The sequence below is a fragment of the Gastrolobium bilobum genome, unplaced genomic scaffold, assembly GCF_033153095.1.
Source record: "Gastrolobium bilobum isolate Gb01-03AN ecotype WA unplaced genomic scaffold, APGP_CSIRO_Gbil_v1 utg20910, whole genome shotgun sequence".
Lineage (NCBI taxonomy): Eukaryota > Viridiplantae > Streptophyta > Magnoliopsida > Fabales > Fabaceae > Gastrolobium > Gastrolobium bilobum.
Window position 1 is genome coordinate 156,645 of NW_026895854.1, and position 27,026 is coordinate 183,670.

General features: G+C 32.8%; 1 protein-coding gene across 1 annotated transcript; it reads left to right on the forward strand.

Moving 5' to 3' along the window:
* The first annotated feature begins 10,721 nt into the window (after positions 1 to 10,721).
* Positions 10,722 to 26,804, forward strand: LOC133296444 (DExH-box ATP-dependent RNA helicase DExH5, mitochondrial). The gene is made up of 15 exons (XM_061495432.1): positions 10,722 to 11,184; positions 11,346 to 11,500; positions 11,600 to 11,687; positions 11,930 to 12,175; positions 14,071 to 14,166; positions 15,138 to 15,326; positions 15,466 to 15,625; positions 15,704 to 15,834; positions 16,192 to 16,359; positions 16,448 to 16,720; positions 17,384 to 17,578; positions 24,115 to 24,318; positions 24,467 to 24,536; positions 24,629 to 24,795; positions 25,977 to 26,804. Exons 1-15 carry the CDS (start codon positions 10,861 to 10,863, stop codon positions 26,802 to 26,804), a joined length of 3,294 nt encoding a protein of 1,097 aa, XP_061351416.1. The 5' UTR covers positions 10,722 to 10,860.
* Positions 26,805 to 27,026: the final 222 nt, after the last annotated feature.

Below are 27,026 nucleotides of genomic sequence, written 5' to 3' on the forward strand. Positions count from 1 at the left end.
TATGAATAAATCATTTTCTTCTTCTTTTTTATGTCTTCAATGTTCCCCTGTATATATCTTCTTGATGTGCAATTGATAGACAGAGAACGTCCCTTTGCCTGCTAAATGTTTTCGTTTCTTATGACAGACAATTGGACCTCACAATTATGGCTAATTTTCAAAACTTAAATGACAATAAATCTTGCTATTTCAATAAGAAGACTGAAAAACTTTGCAACTGGAAATCAGAGCTAAAGCTAGAACGAAATATTAACATCTTGGAATTATAAGTTTATTCTCATTTCTCAACAATTAATTATGGGTGAGATTTGGACTTTGAAGTATTGATTCGGAATATGAGATCAGTAATCACTCAACCGACAATCGTTATTAGCAAGGTAAATATCTCTGACATGATTAATTGATATTTTGCGTGGAGATTCCAATCATGGAAGGAATTGCATGTAGTCGTGGCCATGGAACAATCAAGAAAAGGCACACAAATAGGCTTTGATATCTGTTGCTTTCTTTGCTTTTGGATCATGTGCCGCTGCTTTTGCCTAGTTCAGGGAACATCACCAAACAAGTAACACAAATCAATATCACTGTCTTTCAACGTGCACTGCAAATATGAATGTGAAAGAAGGGAATTGAGATAAATACGTCACACTTTATAGTCCCAACATCAAAACACCGTCTGCTTCACGTAATTACCACTAATTTCTCAATCCGGTGTGCTCTTCTCCAAATCTATATTGGTCATAGTAATAGCCATTATCCTATTTAGAAACCATTTGGCTAGTAGAGCCAAAAGAAATTTCGGTCCATTCTCATACATATGCATACAACGTACAACGCTACATCTCGTAGACACATGAAACGATGCCTTTAATTTCATTTTACTATTTTATTTCTCATGTATAAGGAATTAAAAAACACGAATTGCATACACCTCCTTTTTCAAGTTCAAGCTTACACTTCAAACTTTCCTCTTTTCAAAGCATGCAAAAACATCTCTCAATTTGAGACTTACATAATATCAACTATTTTTATGTAACTTTTGTATCACGCAACAATTCTTTCAAAAGTTTATTAATTTTTTTCCAAGGTAACTCAACCTTAATTACTTCTTTGAGGCAAGTTGACTTCCCCCGATATCCCACAAACTTCGACTCTTTTAGCTGGCTATCAGACTAATCTGGAATGCAGGACGGATCTGTGATGAAAATATTTAAACACCTCTCAAAGGTAGGATCAAATTGAGACCTTCCTTTTCACTTACTATGCTTCCCTGTTACCAACTGAACTACCACAATTTGATAATTTATTATATCTTTTAATATGTTCTTTTAGGTGAGAATTTCTTTTTCTTTAAAGCGTCAATAATATAACAATTAAAAATGAAATTCTACATCATTTGGTTATAGATTTTGTTAGCCTATCACATTACCAATTTTCTTGAAAGCTTAAATTATTGGACAAATGCATATGAATAATTTAATTATATCTCTTAACAAAAGGAAATAACTTAAATTTATATAAAAAATATGAAAAATACATAATACCAAAATTATATATACATTTATCAATTTACATCCGGGTAAGGCCAATAAATCTTATACTTATTATTAATCATTGATTCCTTTGCATTAAATAACTCATGTGATTAATAAATTAGAACTGTTATATGTAATTAGGCTTTAATAATATGTGTAAGACTTATAAGTTTATCCTTTCTATATATATAAACAGATTGACTAGTAGAGAATAATATAAACAATTAAAAAGATTTTAATTTTAACTCAACACCTTAAGATTTTGGATTGAAATGATTCTTTATATGGTGTCAGAACTATGAGTTCGATTCTCACAACCCTTTTCTAGTAGAATTATATAAGCTCAAAGTAAACAATTTTTTTTTGAGCCATGCAATATCTACGCTTTAAGCTCAAAGTACTCTTACGTAAGTAGTATGTTAGAGAATAATATAAATTATTAAAAAGACCCTAACCCAATACTTTAAGATTTTGAATTGAAGTAATTTTTGTATGACTTAAATATAATGAGATTGATTCAGTTTTATGAAGTATTTTAAAAAAGTAATACAAATATTTTCATATTTATCAAATTAATTTAAATCATAATATTTCTTTCACCCGACCCAATCGGTTAAGCATCATTCTAGTAGGCAAGCCCTTACTATGTCTCGCCACGTAAAAGTGTTTGACCTTTGGTAGGACATGTGGTCGCCATATCTAATTACTATAGTTAATATGATCTTTCTCGGCTGAAGGAACTAAATTAGCTCTTACCCTTTCAGATTTCAATAATAAAGCGACATGCATAGTTCTCTGTACATGTCCCATCTCATCAAAAAGATAAATTAATCAATTATTTGTTTAGTCTCAAATGGGTCTAAAGTTTTTGTTGAATTGCAGTTTGGGTCCCTTAAAATCATAATTAACGAGCCAATACAATTTATCCTCTGATCGCAATAAAGAGCATCGATCAACTCCATGATCTTTGAAACTATTTTGTTGTGGGAGCCAATTAATGATCACCCCAAGTCATAATCGGTCTAGTTCTCACTAACCAATCTGACGTTCTTTCGGTGCTGGTTTTGCTTGTTTAAATGTTGCGCATGTAGAGCTTGCATGATCCTCAGAAAAAGGATTTAGGCCATTAACCTGAAGAAAAAATTAAGAAAGATAAAAATAACTATGATATGATTTATTTAAAATTCGTAAAAAAATCTTTAAGTGTAAACATAATTTATACCGTATTAATAATAACTGATCAATAATCATTATATCTAGATTGCCCCCAATTTTAAATTACAATCATTTTTAATATAATATTATAACTAAAGCCATATCAAATGCGTGCAAACTAGATATCCAAATCCACCTTTTATTTTTGAATTACACATAAAGGTTGCGACTTAGTGCAAGCCGGCTCCTTTGTAGTCCCACAATTAATTACCTATCATTGACTCCATATGATGAACATAGAGATATCTAAGCAGTAAAAAGATCACTTTATGTAGGATAGGTAGTAATAGCCAGCTTTTTTTTTTTTCAACACCTTTTTACGTACTCTTTATTCAAAGCCTAAATCTAGTTTAACGGCATCATTACCCTTCCTTTTTTTTCTTTTCATGTTCTGTAATGAAAAGTGACATATGAAATCAGGGAATTATCATTTTTCAATTGTCCCTAGATTCTTGTGTACAATTACTTTTACCTCTGTTCATGAGCTAGTATATCTTCTTAAAACTTGAGAAAGATATTATAGGCGCAATTGCAAACGGAAGCATTTTAGATTATTACAATTTGGAAGGCAATAAATTATCATAATTTTAATATATATCTTGATGCACATATTTTGTGTAGAATGAGTATGGTTCTCTTTTACGAATGGCTTGCCTAGATGCTGCTACACAAATGGTCTCTTTGAGGCTGTTTAGTGACAGACTTTCAGACTATGACTCAAGAGAAAATGAGAAGTGTGTGGGCACTTTTTTAAATCTTAAATCAAATTATCGGTAAACTTTAGATATCCGAGAACTGATTTTTGTTACCTCTACCAAACATGGTAATTGACGTTTATCAAAGAAGATTTATCAGTAATCTTTTTGATACCTTGTATCAAATACACCCTTAGAGTTTTAATAACTGAAATTGTTCGCTTTGGTAAACATCTTTGCCATCTATAGAAAAATATTAGTTTAGTTAGAATGTGATTGAGAATTTAAAAATACGGGGTTTCAATCCATCATATTGCAGAAAAAAAATTTGGTCCTACAAAATAATATAATTATGAACTATAAATAATATATAGTTATAATATTAAAAGTTATTTTTTTTCTATAGTCTGTCGGCTGATGTGGGGAAAAAAGAAAAAATAATTTTAATATCATAATTATATATTATTCGTAATACATAATTATAATTCATAACATGATCATATTTTTCTACCTATAACATGATTTTTATGTTTCCCTAAAAATATAATAATCTTATCCTTTAGTTAAAAGAGATATTAGTTGATGTCGAGAAGCTCGATGCAATAAAGGAATATATACTTCTTGTTCTAAAATAATAATAAATAATCATAATAATCATGAGCTAAAGACTAAAAGTGATCGATTTGAATAGAACTTTGGTTGGAATTGAGAAGAACAATACGGAGGTACCAGCATATCATATGATGTCATATATATCAAAATGTTCAATTTAAGTACTTTCAAATAATTGTTTACATTTTATAAGTATAAAACTAATTAACAGCCATTTCTTATAATGAGAACTATCTTACCAATACACAAATTTTTATTCACTAAATTTAAATTTATTTATTACTTAAGTTATTGCTATCAAAATTATTAGATTTAATTTCCCGTCAAAATATAGACCCTAAAAGCTTAAGAATAAAATTAAGGAAGAAAAGCAAAAGCAAAAGAGTTCTACTTTTACTGGATGCATGGGGGTTATTGTTTGTCATCTTCGTCCGCTTTTGACAATAAACAAAATTATATATATTATTTATTGAATCTTGTGAAGCATCTCGATCACATTATTTCAATGGAAAATGTTTGTTCGCATGACTTGATGTTGATAAAATTTGACTCATACAGTTAACGTTTAAATAAAACTAATATTGTAAAGAATTAATTTAATTCAAAAACTTAAGCGATGATTAGGTGAGGCTACATTAATAGTTTTATATCATTTTAATAAATATTAAAAATTAAAATAGATTATATTTGAATTTTTACGACTGTGCTTCAAGATGTCCATGTGGATAGAAACTTTTTTTGAAGTAAAAATGTTTTATACGAATCCAGTGTAAACATGCGTATCTTTTAATTTTCAGGAAGAAATATTAATAAGGACAGTGATCAGCATACCAAAAAAAATAAAATATAAGGACAGTGAAGAAAGAAAACTCAATTTAAAAGACATAAATTTTTTCAAATTATTAAAAACGATCACATAAAATTTATCTGGAGAAATTTGTTATCATAGCTTACTTAATGCATACAAATACTTGCAATAATTAAAAATAATAGTTAATTAATAAAAATAAATAATCACTCATTAACAAGTAAAATCAATTTATAATTGATTTTCTTCATAAGTTTGCGTATATTTATAAAAAAAAAAATATTTTTCAGTATTAATAACTCAATAAGGACGAAAAATTATCCAATTACTAGTAATGATATTAGCTAATTTTTCGTAATTTAAAAGGTGTAATATAAAATTTCATTTAAAATTTTTAGTCACTTAAATAAGGAAACACTCGACAAAATTAATAATGATTCACCAATTCATTCATAACATGTAAAATTCTATATTCATTTCAAAGTTATACTTTTAATTGTTTCATATGCTCTATTTTATTTTTTAATAAACAAATTTACTTATTAAATATTTTGCACATTTTACTATATAATCTAATATTTTAAAATTAATAAATATAATAAATAGCAAAGTCAGATTTTCTCTTCTTCTTTTTTGGTACATCAGATTTTCTCTTTTTGTTAAAACTAAATTCAAACATTTTCTTGTTTTGTTAGATCCCCAAAATCATTTTTATTTTATTTTATGTTTTCTACATTTTAAACGATCAGGCCTGCTTATTTATTGATTCATATTCATGATAAAATACGGAAGGTTGAAAAGAAACTAATTCACGCATTCTTTGCCATTCACCATATTTTTAAAAGCATATTTGAAAATGTAATATATATTCATTTATTTTATTTTTTTGGTTTCTCAATGTATCCTTCAGCCGATAGTTGAAGATTAATTTTCTAGAGATGAGAAATCATATTAAGTAAATAAATCTCTTTTAATAAAGTATTTTTTATATATACAATTAGAAATCGAACCCCTATTAATATATTTAAAAAATTCAACTTAGACGAACTGTACTCGTTGGTATATTCTTTTCTTTTCTTCGTGAAGGAAGTGACAACATATATATGTAGAGGCAGCAAAGTTGAGAAAAATTTTACAACCGAAAAGAAAATCTCTAACCTACAGGTTGGGCATAAATAAGCTAGCCTTTTTTTTTTTAGGTTGACAAATAAGCTAGCTTTTAACATAAGCAAATTATGTTTATATAAAATAATTTGAATAAGGTTTGATTTTTTATCTTTTAAAAATAAAAAACTCACCCTAATCTTTTTTATTTTTTTATAGGTTTCAATAAGGCTCCACTATTTAGTTTTTCTAAAAAAATAAAATAAAAAACTCACCCTAATCTATTAATATGTTTAAGCTTTTTAAACCTATTAAATATTTAATTTTTTTTAAAATATTATTATTATTTATTTAAATTATTAAAATAAATTTTTTATTTTATTTATAATAATTAATATCATATAAGGAATATAAGTTTATATAATCCTGGATCTTTTAAAAATAAACTTATGTCCTATTTTTTTTTTGTAACTAAACGTTTTCTATTTTATTAAAGGGAAAAACTACTCTTATGCAACATAAAAGTAGTTTATCTCTTATACACCCATCGAAAATCGTGACACTCTTATTTTTATTTTTTATTTTTTTGTAAATAGTGAGATCCACCACATGTGTCTCTACAACATAAGATATCTTCTCTCATGTAATATGAGATTAGATGAACCCTTTATTAAATGTATTATACCAGATCAAACATAACCTATTTACGCCTTTACCTACAAATTATATATAACCAAACTTACATATGTGCCACTCTCTCTACTACTAATATTTGGAGGGGAATATCTGATCTGTCTCTGACACACAGCTCCCATATGAGTATGTAGATATAAATGAACCATTATTTCCTATCTATAAAAAAAAAAGATATAAATGAACCACAAGTTAGAATAATCCAGCTGGGGGAATATACTTCGAGTTGTTCCACATAAACAACTGACCAGAAGTGTTCCACTTGGTCCCATGTCTCTTTTATACATCTAATTAATGATATGCTCCTAATCTCTTTCAATTTGGCCATGTCAACCTTAACAATTTCAACAATAAACTCCTTCCAAAATCCTACGGGAGATTTTGGATATTATTTATGAGTTGTGTCATTCACATGTCATCTTGTCCTACCTACCAAGCTAGAGTGAAATATCGGTCTATTATCCCATATTTAGATCTAATCTTTAATCTTATCCCAACAATATTTTTTGTTTCAGTTCTATAGTTTTTGTTAGAATTTTACTTTGGAACAAATTTGAATAACAATAAACACTTATATTAGTTAAATGATATATTAAAGTATAACATTATCAATAAAAACAATTATACGAGAAATACTACTAGTATGTGATTTGTACTCATCTGATATGGGATTATAGGTCCAAACCAGTGAAAAGCTCAAAGGGTCCAAAAGACTATTGTTTTCATGGGAAGGAAACACATTCATCTCACATATGTTGACAATCCCACAACCTCCTAATACACGATATCGGCTGCTCAATCAATTGCGAACATACGACATCATATGCTCAGAATGCTATTGCCCTCTTATACTCAATGGCTAGAGGACATACATATGCTTATAACTACAAGAGGCACTAAGTCCAAGTATGATTATATATCCATTATACTTGACTTGACTATTTTGAATATCTATTGACCTGAGTATTGGAGTGTTTTGTAAATACCTCAGCCTCTTCAACCGATATCAAGAACCAAGACTAGACCAATCATATCGCAAGCTTGGCACAGATCTCGCAGAACTAGCTCCAACTAAGTTCCAGTAACTCAGGCTCAATCGTGTGAAATTCAACCCAATAATTATTGGATTGATCTGTAAAGAACCTTGGGATACAACACCCTAAAAGCTAGCTCAAGGGGTGAGAGTGCCCAAGGCCTTATAAAGGACATATTAGTTGTCCATCCAATCAATGTGGGACTATATATCTCAACACGCCCCCTCACGCAAGAGCCCTTTAGGCTAGAAGCGTGGAAATTGCACAGGCCCATTTTTGGTTTACCTTTTTGTGCTTTTTTATTTTATTTTAATTCCACTTTTTAAAGTGGGGGACGGTGAGACTTTGATACCATGTAAAGAACCTTGGGATACAACACCCTAAAAGCTAGCTCAAGGGGTGAGAGTGCCCAAGGCCTTATAAAGGCCATATTAGTTGCCCATCCAATCAATGTGGGACTATATATCTCAACATGATCAGTATGAATTTAAAAATCATTTTTGAAAAGAAAATAAGATTAAAACTCGGGAATTTTTTTTTTTTTTGGTATATTGATCGTGCTTAATTATTATTACTTTAATTTGCGGATTTTATTTTAAATATTTGTCAACTATGATTCAATAATAATACGTTAGTTAAAAACAACATTCTGATTCACTCACGTAACGAGGACACGAAACACACTTGGGCAGGTGCTAAGACAGGAAGTTACTCTCACTACCTCAAACACTAGTGTCACTTTTTTTTCAGTCCTTGAAAATTTGCATACATGGCCAAGGTTTTCCCCGGCCACAACCATCGACCCCAATGGTGGCCCTGCATGCACCAGCAACAAATTTAAAGTGATTCTCGCAACAGTTCGAAGTTAAGGCCACAAAGAACATTTGCTAGGAATTGATAGAGTTCCAGACAACAACAGAACAACAAAACAACTTTAAAACTTTCTCTCCAGTACCTAGCAATGACAGAGATTTTTATTTTTCCTGTTCTAGTTTAATGTGGTTCGAATGTTTTCTTATGAAGCATTAGGGACACTAATAGGGAGCACAAAGACCCACTACCCAACCTGTCTCATACACTCAAATGGGTCAGATTCCATTATTTTCGAAATTATTTACCTGATCCTGAAAGCATACGTACCCGACAACTAAATCAATGTCCCATTTCAATATTGGTCTGATATTTTTTCAAAATTAAAAATCTATACAAATTAATTAAAATATTATAAACACTGATCCGACATCTCTAATCACAGTTAGGGCACAGATAGGCTGTTTGTTTACTTCCACACGTGGCAGAAATATGTTTTTTATTTTGTTAAGCTTTTTGTTTTGTTTATTAGAAGCGAGAAAAACACGGGTATTAGATATAAAAAATGGATTTGATCTGGAGAAATTATTTTAAAACATAATAATATATCTTAATATAATTTAGAAGTATAAAGAAATGGCCTTGGGAAAGATCGTCCATTTCTATAAATTATAAGGGTCAATGAACCTTGGCCAGACTCACAGTCACATGCAACAAGTCCCCTACTATATGGTCATTGGTCTTCTATATTCAGTTTCGTCTGAAACTCGGCCTTTTTAAAACAGAACAAGGAACAATCTTAAAGCATCTGTGACCATTGCTAGTGGCGCTGATGGTGGGAACTGTTTAATTTAAACTTCCATTATTTTTTATTCATTTATTTCAAATATCTTTCATAATTGGATCTTCTTAGATGGATTAAAATTTAATATTCCTATCTAACTAGAGTAATGTTAATAATAATATTTCATAATAAAAGTTGATATGGACCTATAAAACAGGCCCGAGATTTATTGATGGCCTAATGACTGAAAAATAATGACCCATCACATGAATGACCCCTGGGACACAGAAGTAATATAACAGCAAATTTAACGAGTAAAAAAAATATTGATCTTATCATATATTTCACATTAGTCACCTAAATATCGATTTCAACATTAGAGTGACTTGCAAATACTTCCCTCCTTCGATTCCAGGCATAATATTTCGGAGGTTGACTCGCATCTAAAAGTTAATTAGGATCGGTATATTAAAAAAGAAAAAAATGTTAGGGTTACAAATTTTGTGATTAAATCAAAACTCATTTTATTAGTTGTTGTGCGTAGTATTATAATATTATTGCATGGAAGTAAAAATAAAAACTAAAAGAAGTGTCGCTGTGATGATTTAATTGTTAGTCTGAAAATACTTTTTAAAATAAAAAATAAATATAATAGTGCAGAAAAAATTGGGAGGGATTAAATTCTTATATTATCTCTTTTATGTCTCTTTGTCTTCATTAAAAGAGAAATATAAGAGCTTAAATTAAAGTGAGGCTAGGAAGGGGAATCTGGATTAAGCCCACTAAATTGAGATTGATGTAAGGCCCATATATATAAACTCCGAGTAGAAACGCTTTGTAAAGAGTTTGGGACCTTGACCCAATAGGCTCAAAATACCGTTAAATGAAAGTCCCTCCAATCCAATGTATAAATTCAAGGCTTTAATTCTCTCATGTTGCAGGAGAGAGTAATTTTATGTTCTGAGATAAATTAAGTGAGATTTACTAATTTTTTAAAAAAATAAACAAAAATAAAATGAGGCACATCTTTTTATGTAAACGTAACATGAGAGATGAATCTTATGTAATATATGAGTATAATTTTTCTAAATTCAAATGATATATATTATTAAGGATTAGAGTATTATACCTATATCTTTTTCTGCCTATTTTTGTTTATCACTCTTCATTATTATTATATCATAATTTTAATAAAAAAAGAATATAAATATTAATTAAGATTCTATTTTAATATGATAGACAAAGATAAACTGAAAAAAAAAAAAAACTTAAAATAAAGTATCTCTCAAATTATGCGTTGTTTGTTCTTCTCCAATAAATTGACAACGTGGCGGTACTGAGACTGACGTGGCGGAATTGCAAAGCACGAGAGCCGTATTAGGATTTAGGAGCATGAAAGGGAGATCGTACTCTATCTGCCATCATCTTCCATTCCCTGAGTCATTCTTCTCTCTCTCTCACACACACACACACACACACACACGAACAACGAACACAAACAGAGTTAACCGAAGAAGTGACGTGACGAAAGACGAAGCATAACATCGGAAACGACGCCGTAGGAGCTTGCATGCTCTCTGCTCCGCAACCCTCGTCCATTCACAAAACCCTAAAACCCTCAATTAAGCTTCCGTTTCTCTCCATGAAGGACCGACCACCACTGTCCTCGTTTGGCGCCATTTACGTTCCGCCGCACCAACGCCTACGCTCCGTCGTCACCTCCGCCAATTACAACTCCCCCGCTCCGGTTGGCGCCAAGTTCAGCGAAAACCCTAGACCCACCGCTACTACGGAGCAAGTTCCTAATAAGGGGAACTCGCGCTACATTTCTGCTTATGACGATGTAGTTTCCGAGGAAGGTTCCGATCGTGAATTTGAGGCTCCGTCACTACCGGTGAGTTTATTCACATTACTGCTTCATAGTTCAATTTTTTTCCCCATTTCTTAACGTCGAGATTCTTTCTCGTTATTCGAAGTGTAAGTGTAGATATTTGTAAAGTAGTATTTGAGTTTAATGTATATTTATTTTTGGTTGCTTCAAAATTTGCTTACCAGAGTGCTTCCCCTTATGATAACACTGATGAGTGGAAGCGGAAATTGACGATGCTCTTAAATGACAAGAGTAAGCAAGAGTTGATCTCACGGGAGAAAAAGGATAGGCGTGATTTTGAGCAAATAGCAGTTTTGGCAAGCAGAATGGGGTTGTATAGGTGTGTTTTCTATTCTTTTTCATGACCCGACTATTGTTGCTTGAGTCACAAGTCTTGGTCTTTATTGTGAGGAATCTGAGTTGCATTTGTTTTTGGCAGCCATATGTATGCGAAGGTTGTTGTCTTCAGTAAGGTTCCACTTCCAAACTACAGATATGATTTGGACGATCGGCGGCCCCAGAGGGAGGTATATAAATCCTGTTCACTACTTTCTCCTTTGCTCTGATTTCAGACACTAAACAAAATCTTAGTTTTCCTTAAACGTTCTCCTTTTTCTTCTTTCTACTCTTCTCATCTGTTTGACTTTTTATATTTGACTGTCTTTGGATCCTAAGGAACTTAGATAAGAAATTTTTATATAAAAGTCTTATCAGTGGAAAATTTATCTCTCATCAGAGACGCCTTAGTAAAGCTTTAATGATTTGACAGGTCAGCATGCCTATTACCATGTTTAGGCGAGTTGATGCATATTTTGAGGAATACCTTAACCAGAAGTCCAGGGTGAATGGAAGCTTTTCGGATTTTTCATTTGCAAGATCAAGCAGTAATGGCAGTTTTGGTACAGATGAAGGGCTTTTTGAGCTACCTGAGCCACTAGCATCCAGTAAGGCTGTTGCGGATACAATTCTCTGGCAGAGAAGCTTACATATGCGCAATCAGCAGCATGCTTGGCAGGTTATCTCCCTTAAATATAAAATTATGGCATGCGTTCCTGTTCTGTATTATAGTTTGTGTGCATTTTTTTTTTTAATTCTTTATGTTCGCTTCAAAAGTTGGAGTTGTAAGATTTTGATATTAACCTTGTTACTATTTACTACTTAGTAATCTACATTCTGCTTAAGGTGTTAAAAAGGGGTTTTGCAGGATTTTATTGGGGAAAAACAAAAAGAGAAGTTCTTGCTGCATATAATCTGTGGATTTCTATGTGCACTCCATTTTGAGGGGATGGGATATGAAAAATGGGTATTGTACATTGAAGGGTTGAGATGGAAAATCTTAGAATATGATTACAGACAGTATATGAGAGTTGAAGCAGATTGGGACATCATTTAGACTAGAGAGTTAAACACTTTACGGGAACAATAATAACAAGAAATTTACGTGCATTCTTTTGTAATTTTCTTTATCACGTTATTATGTATATATAGCACGATAACCATCAACTTCAATAAGACCCAACTGTTAGAACTATAGTATTCATTACATGATGCAATTCGATTTGAGCAAGGGTTTAGATTAACCAACAATTTTCTTTTCTGTTGTAAAGAGGCAATATATAAGTAAATTGAAATTTTTTTTATCTAATAATTCCAAAGTATACTATAGTGATGGGTGGGAAGGATATCATATGGTAGTTATGCCATGCAGATAAGTCTTGTAAAATATGGTTTAATTCATGAACTGAAGTGAGTGGGTTACTATTTATCTCAAAATACCTAATAAGTAGGAACTAGGAAGTTAATGCTATAATGTTGCAGACAAACTGGCAGAAAAGGGGAGGGAGAGGGTAGTTTATATTAATGGTAGGAGTGGGGAAACCTGATAAGTGAGGAATATAATATTCCTTAATACACAAACTCACATTCTCACAAACTAAATGAGTATTAATCAAGCAATCTGCTTATGCAATGGTTCCTTTGGAGTTTCTCGTTTCTACTGGTGAGATGTGAAATATAATATGTTAAACCATTTTTTATCAGTTTTCATCTTTGAAGCATCGGTACGCTATTTTGCTAGATGTACACATACCTATGTACGTGGTACAGGTATGGCTTGGATAGGACACAGGTGTGGCTCAGTTTGACTGGGTACGGCTTGGTTAATTTTGCCCCACAACATTGTTGTTTTCAATCTTGGTCTCATTTTCCCCCTTCCTGCTTTCATTTTCATGTTTCAGCATGCCCATTCATTTTTTTGGATGGCCAGACCTTTGTCTTCCCCAGTCATTCTTTGATGGTGGCTTGCAGTGGTAGCTTGCAATTTCTCCCAGCCATCCAGCAATTCTTACATTTTGTTCTGTCCTCTTACCCAAATCGATATAAATCTGTTATTCTCCCTTGTTTCTGTTCTTGCAGCATTTTTTTTCTTTTTATAGATATTTTGGGTGACTGCTCCTTAATTGATCTGTTCAATGTTCATGACTTCTTGCAACATCAACTATTACTTTTTAAATATTTTGGATGCTCCTTGTTTTTTATCTGTACTGATACCAGTACCATACCTATATATATCGTGCAATGTAGATTTTTTTAAGATGAATTATACTTTATGATGATGTGTTCACTCGATTGTCCTATAGTTCAGAATAATGCTTATTGTTATTCATGAGTAACTTTTGTGGTAATAAGTTAAAAGTTTTTTGGTTCTTCTGGGTGGTCATTACAGTTTGTGTCTGCTATATCTGTACAAGTGCTTATGGATACTGGCTTGGCTTTATCAGCTATATATACAGATGGGTTTTCCCTGAGTCTCTAGTTAATGACTGGCAAAAATATCCAATGAGGTTTAGAAACCTTTGAGACAGAACAAAAATGGATTGAATTTCTTGACATCTTCCCTTTTCATTTCAGGAATCTCCTGAAGGAAGAAGCATGCTAGAATTTCGTATCAGTCTCCCTGCTTATAAAGAGAAAGAAGCAATATTATCAGTCATATCAAGGAATCAGGTTTGCTGAATAGTTGTATATCATTAGGGCTATTTTCATGGATTAAGCCTCTTTGATTTATTAATTGTATTGTACTTTGAGATGTAAGTCTCCAAAATTAGTTTTATAGCATGTATATGTGTCCATGTCAGTATTGTTATGTTGTAGGTTGGTTCCTGTCAGCCAGTTTGACTGGCTGATTAACTGAGCAATTATGAGGTGGTTCAGACTTCAGAGGATAAATTTAGTGGAGTTATGTAAACTTCAAATTTTATTGTGAAATTCAGAAGTTCTGAAAAGATATAGTTGTAATTTTTGTTGTCAAAATTTTTAAATCAATGATATCGGGTGAAAGAATAGAGTTTATCCTTTTACTGGAGAGCAAATGGTTAAACATGGTGGTATGGTTGAGTTGCTGTGCAGCGGCAGCTGTGGTCATTCAAAAAGGAGGGTGGGGAGGAGGGAGTGGCAGTGGTGGTGTTGGGAAAATTGTATAATGATAATAAATTTCGGGTATATATTTTGTTATTTTTTCCATAGCATAGCCAGTTGCTATTGGGTAATTTGATATAATGCAGTGCTCAAGCTGATGTTTTTCAGGCAACTATATCTCATACTGTTTGTATCATATGGTTAGCTTGAGCAAAGTTATCTCGAGAAGTGTGTTGGTTTGTGGTGGGTAGAATGCCACAAATCAATAGTCGGAAAAAGCTTGAGATTTGACCTGCTTTAGCTTATATATTTACTGTAATATGTGTAAGTTAGGGTGATAAGATGAAATTAATATCCTCAGCAGTACACATGGGATCCTCAAGAGAGTCAAGACCCTTGGAAGTGATACAAAACTTTTCAGCTTTTATATGCCCACTGCTAGTTTCACATGAAACTCTCTTTTTGCTTAGCCACTGATGTTGTACCATGACAGTAAATGGTTCTATTAATAATTGACATCTATAATTCAATTGTTAATTATTAATTGTCATTTTTTGCAGGTAGTTATCATTTCAGGTCAAACAGGCTGTGGCAAGACAACACAAATTCCACAATTTATTTTAGAATCTGAGATAGAATCAGTTCGTGGAGCTGCTTGTAATATTATATGCACACAGCCAAGACGCATTTCAGCCATGTCGGTTTCTGAAAGGGTTGCTTCTGAGAGGGGGGAAAAATTGGGTGAATCTGTGAGTTTGTCTGCCAAAGACATTTCTTGTTAATATACTATCTAACCCATAACTGTTCGGTTTTCTGAGAATTTTTAAGTATTTTTCCCTCTCTATCTGTTGCTTACACACTCTCTCTCTCCCTCCCTCCCTTTGGAAGGTTGGATATAAAGTTCGATTGGAGGGTATGAAAGGGAAGGATACCCATCTTCTCTTTTGCACCACAGGCATCTTATTAAGAAGATTACTAGCTGATAGGAACTTAAAAGGTGTTACTCATATTATTGTGGATGAAATTCATGAACGTGGGATAAATGAAGGTAGAATTCTGAACTTGATTCAGCCTTTGGCTTTCTGAAGATTTCTGAATATTAATGTTCTTGCATTTTTTATTACAGATTTTCTGCTTATTGTCCTTAAAGATCTCCTTCCCCATCGACCAGAACTGAAACTGATTTTGATGAGTGCTACCGTAGATGCTGAACTTTTCTCTTCATACTTTAATGAGGCTCCAGTTATGAATATTCCGGTGCGTCACAGAAACTGAATGATATTCCTTGTTTGTATTGTGATGGGGGATATTGTCTTTTGATATTTTTTATGGTCGAAGGATTATAAATCTCTAGGTATAAAATAAGATGATTTGGAAGTATTAAGGAAGTATATGGTATGGATGTTAAGTAGGTATAATATCATCATAGATGGGAGTATATGGATGCATCATTCATGTTTCCAAGTATTTTCTATTTTAGTTTTGAGATTTTTTGTTACACTTTTTTTTGGGATAGATATTCTAAATTTTGTTGATAAAAAAGGATAATATTTGGAGCCAAAAACTAAGTTTTCCCTTTTCTCACTGGTTGGGTGGATATGCGTGTTAATATAGGGCTTCACTTACCCCGTTAGAACTCATTTTTTGGAGAACATTCTTGAAATGACGGGCTACAGATTGACTCCTCATAATCAAATTGATGATTATGGTCAAGAAAGGATGTGGAAAATGAATAAACAGGCCCCAAGAAAGAGGAAAAGCCAAATTGCTTCTGCTGTAGAGGTATTTAAGAAATTCTGAACTGCAGTTGCTTCAGATCTTGTTTAGTATTTTCTTAATTTTAATCTGTCTTAGAAAAATGTGTGACCAGGACGCAATTAGAGCTGCTGATTCCAAAGATTACGATCCACAGACACAGGAGTCTTTGTCATGTTGGAATCCTGACTGCATTGGTTTTAGTCTCATAGAATATATATTATGCAATATATGTGAGGATGAAAGACCTGGTGCTGTTTTGGTTTTCATGACTGGATGGGATGATATAAACTCTCTTAAAGATAAGCTCCTTACCCATACTGTCTTGGGAGATCCAAATCGAGTTTTGTTGCTTACATGTCATGGCTCAATGGCTAGTTCGGAGCAGGTAATATTTTTTCTGTTGGCTCATTGTCAGAGTTGATTTTGTATTCTGTATGTATCACCTTACATGTTGTGCACTCCACTGTATCAACAACTTCTGTGAAATTCTCTGTTTGAAAATAAAAAAGCATAATGATCAGATCCCTTAGCGACACATTGTCTAGAAGTTACTTTTAACAATATATTACGGGAAAGGTTATATTTACAAACTTTTTGTTTACAAACTACACTATGTATTCCCGGGAATATATAGTGTAGTTTTTAAGAGTTTGTAACAAAAAGTTTGTAAATATAACCTACCCCATATATTACATGCAGTCTTTTAATGAAGAAAAGAGGTATGTGCTCTGCCTTCCTGCTTAAGATCAATATTTAGATAGATTACAAAATTGGATATGCAGATGTTAATATTTGAAGAGCCCGAAGATGAAGCAAGAAAAATATTGCTAGCAACAAATATTGCTGAAACGAGTATCACAATAAATGATAATGTTTATGTTTGAAAATTAAAAAGCATATTGATCAGAATCCCATAACAACACCTTGTCTGGAAATTACTTTTAACTATGTATGACATGCATAGTCTTTTGTTGAAGAATGGAAGTATGTGCTTTGCCTTCCTGCTTAGGATCAATGTTTAGATAGATTATACATATTGGATATGCAGAACTTGATATTTGAAGAACCCGAAGATGGAGTAAGAAAAATAGTGCTAGCAACAAATATTGCTGAAACGAGTATCACGATAAATGATGTTGTTTTTGTTCTTGACTGCGGAAAGGCAAAAGAAACATCATATGATGCACTGAATAATACGCCTTGTTTGCTTCCTTCATGGATCTCCAAGGTTTCTGCTCAACAAGTAAGGTCATATACCTTAGTCGATTTTGTGTCCAGCATTAATCATTTATGTAATATGTTCAAACATCATTTTTTATTTTACACACACACACACACTCACATGTACAAAACTTATGCTGACATAAGAATAATAAGTATTACACCAAATTTTAAATGTTGATCTAGTCACATCTAATGGCTCCAATTTATTAGTTGTGTGAACTATGAGATGTAAGTAGAATCAACGACTAAGTTTGAGAGTGTAATTTATACTTTTCTAAAATGATCCTGCTCCTATATATATATATATATATATATATATATATATATATATATATATATATATATTGTGGTTTTATTTTTGCTAACTTTCTGCATACTTTTTAACAGTTTAGTTGGCTGACTGCAATGGACACTGAACAATAGGATCCATACTTAGTTATAGTGCTACATCCATTGTTGTCAAACTCGAGATTTTATGCAAACTCGGAAGGGTGAACCAAAATCGTAAATCGCAGAATCGTAACACGGATTGTAGACTCGTAACACAAGATACAAATTATATTTTTATATATTTATATGCATATAAAGTAATATAATAAGCAAATTTAATTCAACCAACCAGCATAATAATGTCATACAATAGTCATAATCTCATAATGTCTCAAACACATAAAGTCATAGCACACAACATTCAAATCCAAAACAATATATCAATCAAATCTCAATGGAATGATGGAATATCATAATCATCCTCCTCCTCATCATCTTCATCACCATCTTCATCACCATCTTCATTATTTCCTTCATCTTCATCTTCATCTTCATCACCAAAACAATGTTGCATGATGTCTTCTCCACCTTCCCACCAAGTTCAGAACCACCATCAGCTTCAGGTATCATCATCAAAGCATCTTCATCTGTAGCATCTAAGTTAAATTTAGGAATATCCAAATCATCTATATCTTCAATGTTGGATGGGCTTCCCTCATTTTCCACAATCCATTCATCATCAGATGAAAGATCATCTATGCTATAAAACTCATGCTCTTGCCCAACACTTTTTTTGCGTTCCCTCTTCTTGGACAATTTTAAATTGGCCATCACATATACAAGATCATTCATTTTCTGCTGTTTCAGGCGATTTCTTTTCTTGGTATGGACCTAAACAAATACAAACCCAATGAATATATAGCAATTAGCAAGTAATAGGTAGTGATTTTAAATTTTAACTATAAAATACAAATAATTTACCATCTCAAAAGCACTCCAGTTACGCTCACACCCAGACGAACTGCATGTCAAGCTTAATATACGAATGGCAAATCTTTGTAACTCTGGATACTGAAATCCATAAGATTCCCACCATTGTGCTGGAGTCTTTAATTTCAAGCCTTCTTGAGCTATTGAACTACCAAAAAACTCTTCTTGCATCTTGAAAATTTCAATTTGCTTATCAATGCGATTTCTTTCTTCAATACTTGTTGTCATCCTATCCAAACACAGATATAGTCCATGCATAACTTCAAAATCAGCTTTAAAATCAGGACCATAATGAAGTTGAGGATTAAGGTAATAGCCTGCAGCATGCAAAGGTCTATGGAGTTGTCGATCCCATCTGTTATCAATGATTGTCCATAGAGGCATATATCTAAGGTGGGAACAAATTGAGTTAGTTTTAAAACAAAGGCTACAAATTACAAGGTTCTTTTGCTTTAAATTCATAATTACCTGCTTTCGACGCCTCTGAGATCGCTTCGAATAGTTTCTTTTGCTTTATCCATTGCTTCATAAATGTATCCCATGGCTGGTTTTGCATCAGAATCAACCATACGAAGCACTTTGATTAACGGAAAAGCACCCCTCAAGCAATTGACAAGGTTCTTCCAAAACTTCTTGTCTATAACCACATCCTCAATATATTTCCCATCCTTTGATTTTGCACACTGGCTAGACTGCCATTTCTCTGAAGTGAACATTCTTTGCAATGGTCCCTTGTTTTCACCTAGACAACCCAAGGTCAGATATGATGTGGCAAAGCGAGTCATGCCTGGCCTCACCAAATCCTTTCCTTTTGTAAAATGTTGTAATAAACAAATTAAGGAAGTCCTTGAATATATATAAGTAGTAATTTTTCCCCCCTTTGCAATGGTATCTTTATGCATTGGTATGCCTTCAAGATCTTCCAACATCAAATCAATGCAGTGAGCGGCACAAGGTGTCCAATACAAATGTAATCTTTTTTCCATCAACAACCTTCCAGCAGCTTTGTAATTGGCAGCATTGTCAGACACAACTCGAATAACATTTTCTTCTCCCACCTCATTAATAATTTCTTCAAGCATAGCAACAATGGCTTCAGCGGTTTTTGATATATGAGAGGCATCAATAGACTTCAAAAAAACTGTTCCTTTGGGGCTATTTACCAAGAAGTTGATTAATGTCCTCCTCCTTTGATCAGTCCAACCATCAGTCATTATTGTGCAACCTGTTTTCTTCCAAAAAACTTTATGTTTCTCCATATCAGTCATTGTCAACTGCACATGTTGCTTCAAATATTTTTCTCTGATTTCATGGTAGGATGGAGGTTTAAATCCATGACCATGTCGTATAACATCATCAAACATCTCTTGAAATTCATCACTCTTCACAACATTAAATGGTATAGCATTGGCATAAAAAAATTTAGCAATTTTTGAACATGCCGACTCTCTCAAATCCTTCTTAAATAAACAATTGATGGTGGTTTGAGTACTCACTCCTTTTCTCTTGAAAATATTTGGAACTTGAGATTGAGATTGAGAGCTTTCATCTTCTTCCCCTTTTCTTTTTTCTCCAAGTATTTCACATTCATTTTGAGACTGACTACTTGATTTCTTATTTTGCAACAAGAACACAATATCCCACATTTGTTTCTTCACATCATCAGGAACAGATGGGCAAGCTAGCACATCTTTTTTAGTCCCAGCCAAATGATGTTTCAGTCTATAAACTCCTCCAATTAGTACCCTTGTACAAAACTTGCATTTAATTTTTTTTTCATTTCCATCCACTACAAATCCATAACTCCATGCAACATCATTCTTACTTCCAAGAGCATTCTTATGAATTTTTTTAGAAGTTGTTGTTCCTCCACTTCCACATGCAGTAGTACTATTAACACCACTTGAAGACATTTTCTAAAAATATACAACATTCAAATTCACAACAAATAATAAAAATTAACCACAATTCAAGTGAAATTAACTTAGACTAATTTAATACAATTAATTTTATTTTTTCCTTTGAATATAAAATCAAACTGAGGCAATTCAAGTGAAAAAAAAATTAATTTGTTTTTTCAAATAAATCTGATTTGGTTTGGATACCCAAAAAAAAAAAAACAAATCTGATTTGGTTTAGTTTAGTTTACGGTTTATCAAATAAAATAAAAAAACTGATTTTGTTTTATAAAATAAAATAAACTGATTTTGTTTAATAAAATAAAAAAACTGATTTTGTTTTATAAAATAAAATAAACTGATTTTGTTTAATAAAATAAAAAAATGAATTTATTTTATAAATAAAATAAACTGATTTTGTTTTATAAAATAAAATATAATGATTTTGTTTTATAAAATAAAAAAATGAATTTGTTTTATAAATAAAATAAACTGATTTTGTTTTATAAAACAAAAAAAAATGAATTTGTTTTATAAATAAAATAAACTGATTTTGTTTTATAAATAAAATAAACTGATTTTGTTTTATAAAATAAAATAAACTGATTTTGTTTTATAAAATAAAATAAAATAAAATGATTTATAAATTAAAAAAAATAAATAAAACAGACCGTAGAAGATGAGACAGACAGAGGCGACTTGAGAAAAATAAAAAACGAAACAAAGAAGAGATCGAACCAGAGAGGCAGAGAGCACTAGGCGGTGAGGGATGACCGATGACGGTGGCTTGAAGCACGACGGCGAAGCAGAAGACGTTGCTCGAAGAACGCGGAGGAGAAGCTTCACTCAGCAAGATGACGAAGCACGCGGAGAAGCTTCAGTTCACTCACGCAGAGAAGACAGTGACGGTGGCTTGAAGGTCTGGTCTTCGTCAGTCGCGAGTTTCTCTCCCACCCCATGATGGTGGCTCAGAGGATCTAGGTTTTTTTTTTATCTAAAAAAACCCATTTATACTCACTCCTTTTCGGGTCAAATATTCGGGTAATGGTTTTTTTTTCCTGATGAAAACGTGTAACTCGTACGATTATACGAGTTTGTCAAGATACTCGACGTTTCTGCCATTTGAGGACCAAAACCGAGTAAATGAAGATCATGACTCGTAACACTGTTGCTGAAGCGTTTACTCGTCCGATTTCACGAGTAAACGCGCGAGTTTAACAACCATGGCTACATCGGCAATAGTCTGGTTTTAGTGTGAATTTTTGTATGATAACAACTCGGCTTATTTTTGCTAGACATAGGCTTAGCTCTTAATCTTGCCTTCAGCATTGAGAGGAGAGAGCGACTGTCTGTTCTATTCTACTAGTCTAGCAAACATGATTTTGGGAAGATATATACACAAGACATACTATATGGAGCTTGATAGACCTTATATCTACTCACCAGTCATCTTTTTCACCAAGAGCATTAGAAGTAGTAACAATGGAAGAACATTACGCGAGTAGTCAAGAAAAGATAAAGTCTGTTGTGAAATAATGGAATTCTAGGTCAAAACTGATCAGAACCTTGGGATGCACCACCCCAAAAGCTAGCTCATAGGGTGGGAGTGCCCAAGGCCTTATAAACCCCACATTAGTTGCCCATACAATTTTCTTGACTGCTCGCGTAATGTTCTTCCATTGTTACTACTTCTAATGCTCTTGGTGAAAAAGATAAAGTCTGTTGTGAAATAATGGAATTCTAGGTCAAAACTGATCAGAACCTTGGGATGCACCACCCCAAAAGCTAGCTCATAGGGTGGGAGTGCCCAAGGCCTTATAAACCCCACATTAGTTGCCCATACAATTTTCTTGACTGCTCGCGTAATGTTCTTCCATTGTTACTACTTCTAATGCTCTTGGTGAAAAAGATAAAGTCTGTTGTGAAATAATGGAATTCTAGGTCAAAACTGATCAGAACCTTGGGATGCACCACCCCAAAAGCTAGCTCATAGGGTGGGAGTGCCCAAGGCCTTATAAACCCCACATTAGTTGCCCATACAATTTTCTTGACTGCTCGCGTAATGTTCTTCCATTGTTACTACTTCTAATGCTCTTGGTGAAAAAGATAAAGTCTGTTGTGAAATAATGGAATTCTAGGTCAAAACTGATCAGAACCTTGGGATGCACCACCCCAAAAGTTAGCTCATAGGGTGGGAGTGCCCAAGGCCTTATAAACCCCACATTAGTTGCCCATACAACCAATGTGGGACTCCAAGTCTCGTTCTTTGCAAATGAGTCCAAACATTCCACCACGCTCTGCAGCCCCGGCGCTCATACGGGCAGGCTTTGCGCTAGTCTTTTACTGACCCCAGGCGAATACTGCAATGACGGTGTCACCACCGCGCCGCTTGATTGCAAGCGGGAGACATAGTGGAAGGCTCTGATACCATTTGATAAGCACCTTGGGATGCACCTCCAAAAAAACTAGCTCAAAGGGTGGGAGTGCCCAAAGCCTTATAAACCCCACATTAGTTGCCCATACAACCAATGTGGGACTCCAAGTCTCATACCTTGCAAATGGGACTTTGTAGTTTTGACTTAATTTTATGACAAAATCTGACTAATAGTTCCTTAGGTCTTTGTAGAAGACTTGTAATTAACCCTAGTAATTAACATCCTAACCAACCCTTACTCATGGCTTAAGTAAATCACAGCCATCCAAGTTCACTAAAAGGTCACATGTTAGTCAGATGACTTTTTAAATGACTGAGAAGTTAGAACACAACCATTGCCTTCCCCCTACAAGTAAACATACGAGATAACTCTAATAATATAAAATCAAATCTTGATGCATATGGTATGTTTTAGATATATAATAAAAATTATTCATGTGTTTTGATCCAACCGCTTAAGTTTTGGGGAAGTTGATTCACGACAGAATCATTATAAATATCTAATTCTATTGCAGTCACCTTGAAATTACCTAACAACCTAAAAAAATTCATGCTAAAATAAAAGTAAAATCATGAAAACCCAAAATATAATTTATATTTGATCCGTTACATCACTGATATACAGTATCTTTAATGTATAACCTATAAAGAGCGTTTGGACAATTCGAATTTTTTTCTTTTATAGGTATGATTATACTTCCATGTTTAGTGCCTTTTGTGAGTAAAATTATTCAATTAGCTATAGAAGTTTTATTCTCTAGGATTTGGTACAGTAATCTTTGGGCAATTGCAGTTTCCATTGATCTTTTAAAAAATGGCACATCGGGTCCTAATATATCAAATTTGTGGCAATTTCCACATTCCATGTGAATTGGCTATCAAGGTTAGCGTCTGATGAAACAATTGGACCATTCACGTTGATATTATTTATCTTTTTTTTTTCCCTGAATACTATTTTTCTAGAGAAGAGGAAGAGCTGGTCGTGTTCAACCAGGAGAGTGTTACCATCTCTATCCTAGGTGTGTATATGATGCTTTTGCAGAGTATCAATTGCCAGAAATTTTGAGAACACCTTTGCAATCTCTATGTTTACAAATCAAAAGTCTAAGACTTGGAAGTATATCAGAGTTCTTGTCAAGGGCTTTGCAATCTCCTGAGATACTTGCGGTAATGATAAATTCGATTTATTCTTTCAAACGACTTCAATTCATGCACACCCTTTTCTTTATTTAAATAAATTCGTTTATTTATTAATTTTTTGATTATTTATATATTAATTTGTATCTCATTTTTGTTTAATTATTTTACTCAATAGGTGCAAAATGCAATTGAATATTTAAAAATAATCGGGGCTTTGGATGAGAATGAGAATCTGACTATTCTAGGTAGGTGGGATCCCTTACTAGTACTGGAAAAATAGCTTATTAAGTTTTTACTTAAAATGATATAGACTTATCATTGGTCTTTCAATTGACAGGGCGCTATCTTACAATGCTTCCTATGGAACCCAAACTTGGCAAGATACTTATCTTAGGTTCTATCTTCAATTGCCTGGATCCTATATTAACTGTTGTCGCTGGCCTTAGTGTGAGAGATCCTTTTTTAACACCATTGGATAAAAAAGATGTAAGTTGTTCCTCTTTTGTATGATTGACTAATGATTAAAAAGTAATCCTTTTTATTAATGGTCATTTGAAATTTGATTTCATTCCTCTAGTCCTCACTTCTCCTCTCTTGGCAATGAAAATATGACATAAACAATAATTTGTTTTCTTTTTTATTTTTTGTTTCTTTTGTTTGTAAACTAATTTCAATTGAATTTCTTACGAGGATAACCCAAGTTCTGTTGAAATTTATTAACTTGGGCCTCTCTTTTTTGTTAGATACATTATATGCATACATATGTAAATATGTAGGAAGTCTCTGCATGTGAAGAATTTTTTTTCGATAAGTAATGGTGTGTATACCTAAATGAATTATGAATCTTGCTTCTTACCTGGAACAACAAACTAAAGGTCTGTCTTTTATTTATTCCATTTTTTTTTCACTAGCCTCTCTTGTCCTCCTGTTTGGGAAACTCTGATTAAGTTTGTGTTATGTGTCCAGTAGAATTGGAAAAAAAAAAATTCAAAATTATTTCTCACAGTACACATACAATAATTTATTTTTGCATTATATGATATATCTTTAGTGTGGCAATTGACTATGTAGTCATTATGTGCTTAACCAAAAACATGTTTTCTTTTATGTCTTTTTCTTTCTGATCAAGTGAACTTCAAACTCCAGTAGTTGGCCAATTAATTCTTCTCGAGGTCTCATTCTTTTTATATATATATATATATATATATATATATATATATATATATATATATATATATATACAATCTGTTGTTTATTTACATTAAAGTCTTAATCTAATGCTCAGTTGATAAAAGTTAATTTACATCTATCTCTGTATTACTATGGATCCAAATGATGGTGATGATATCTGGGAAATACATCTGTCTTATTATCATGTTTAAATCTTTCTCTTCTAAGCTCTCTTTCAAATCATCTCAGCCATCTTCTTCTTCCATCCATAAAGATCAAGTTAAAAATCAAACAAAAAATATTTTTAAAGAAGAAATCTCCTTTGAAGATATCAATCAAGATCTGGATAACTGGGAAATTCCCAGAATTCCAACTAATGAACTGTACAAACCCGAAGGAAACTTCTTTCGGAAATCTGACTATATCATCAGAACAGTTGAAAGAAATATCCCTTTAAATAATGAATTTGAAGAATTTCAACTCCTGTCAAAATCTCTATACAAACTCATAAACAGAGTTATAACTATTTGCACATTGGATGTGTCCAAGTGGCTATTAAACCTCTTGGAATTGAAGGTCTAAATGCTTCTGTTCTTCTATGCCTTCGTCATACAAGGCATAACAAATTTACAGATTCTATACTTGGAACTGTTGAAACAAGCCTAAGCAATGGACCAATCTTTTTCAATTGTTATCCTGATCGTATGGTTAGTCTTCAAGATAAAAATATCTTGGATGTCTTAACATTGAACGTTGAGACAAGTGGTCTGGACATGAAAACCGGATCTATTCCAGCAGCTTTGCTTTTTAGGATTCAATATAAAGTATTGAATTCTTCCATCTCTAGGGTTCTTAAACCCAAGAAAACTGGGGAAACTACTTTGTTCCTTACTGACATGTCTAGAGCAAATGTCACTGTACCCAAAACTATCCGTTGGTCTGACGTAGTTCTACCAGAAAAATGGAGACTTGAGAAGGCAACACCTGCTCAACCTAGAGATACTCCAAATTTCAGAGAAATCAAGCAGTTCCCAAGTGGTGCTGTTGAAATCATCTTCGATAGAAGAAACTCTTTCAGTTCTGCAAGTTCTTCCAGGTCTGTTCAAACTCAAGATTTTCGTTCTGAAGATTTTCAATCAGCTCTTTCAAGGAGATCTTTCTCTACAATCTCTGAACCTAGTAGGTTCAATCTCCATCTCCAAGGTTTGGACACCTCTTCTTCTATTCCTAAACCTTCATATACCCAAAAAGAAGAAGAAAATGAACAAAATATTATCCAATCCCCAAAATCTATTCAATCTCCAACCTATTCCTCTATGCATAATTCTTATGATGTTATCTAAGTTCATTATAGATAAGGAAACCCTTAGGAAAGACTTTAATTCTAAGGATCGGTCTCCTCAAAAAGAATGGTTCTTCCAAAATTATAAGGGAATTAAAAGACAACTAATCCAAGAAGAATTTTATAACTTTCTTAACAAAGTAAAGTTAAACATTCCTTTCTTTGATTGGTTTCAAGCTTATTCTGTCCAACAGGATATTGATTATCCATTCAAAACTCCACA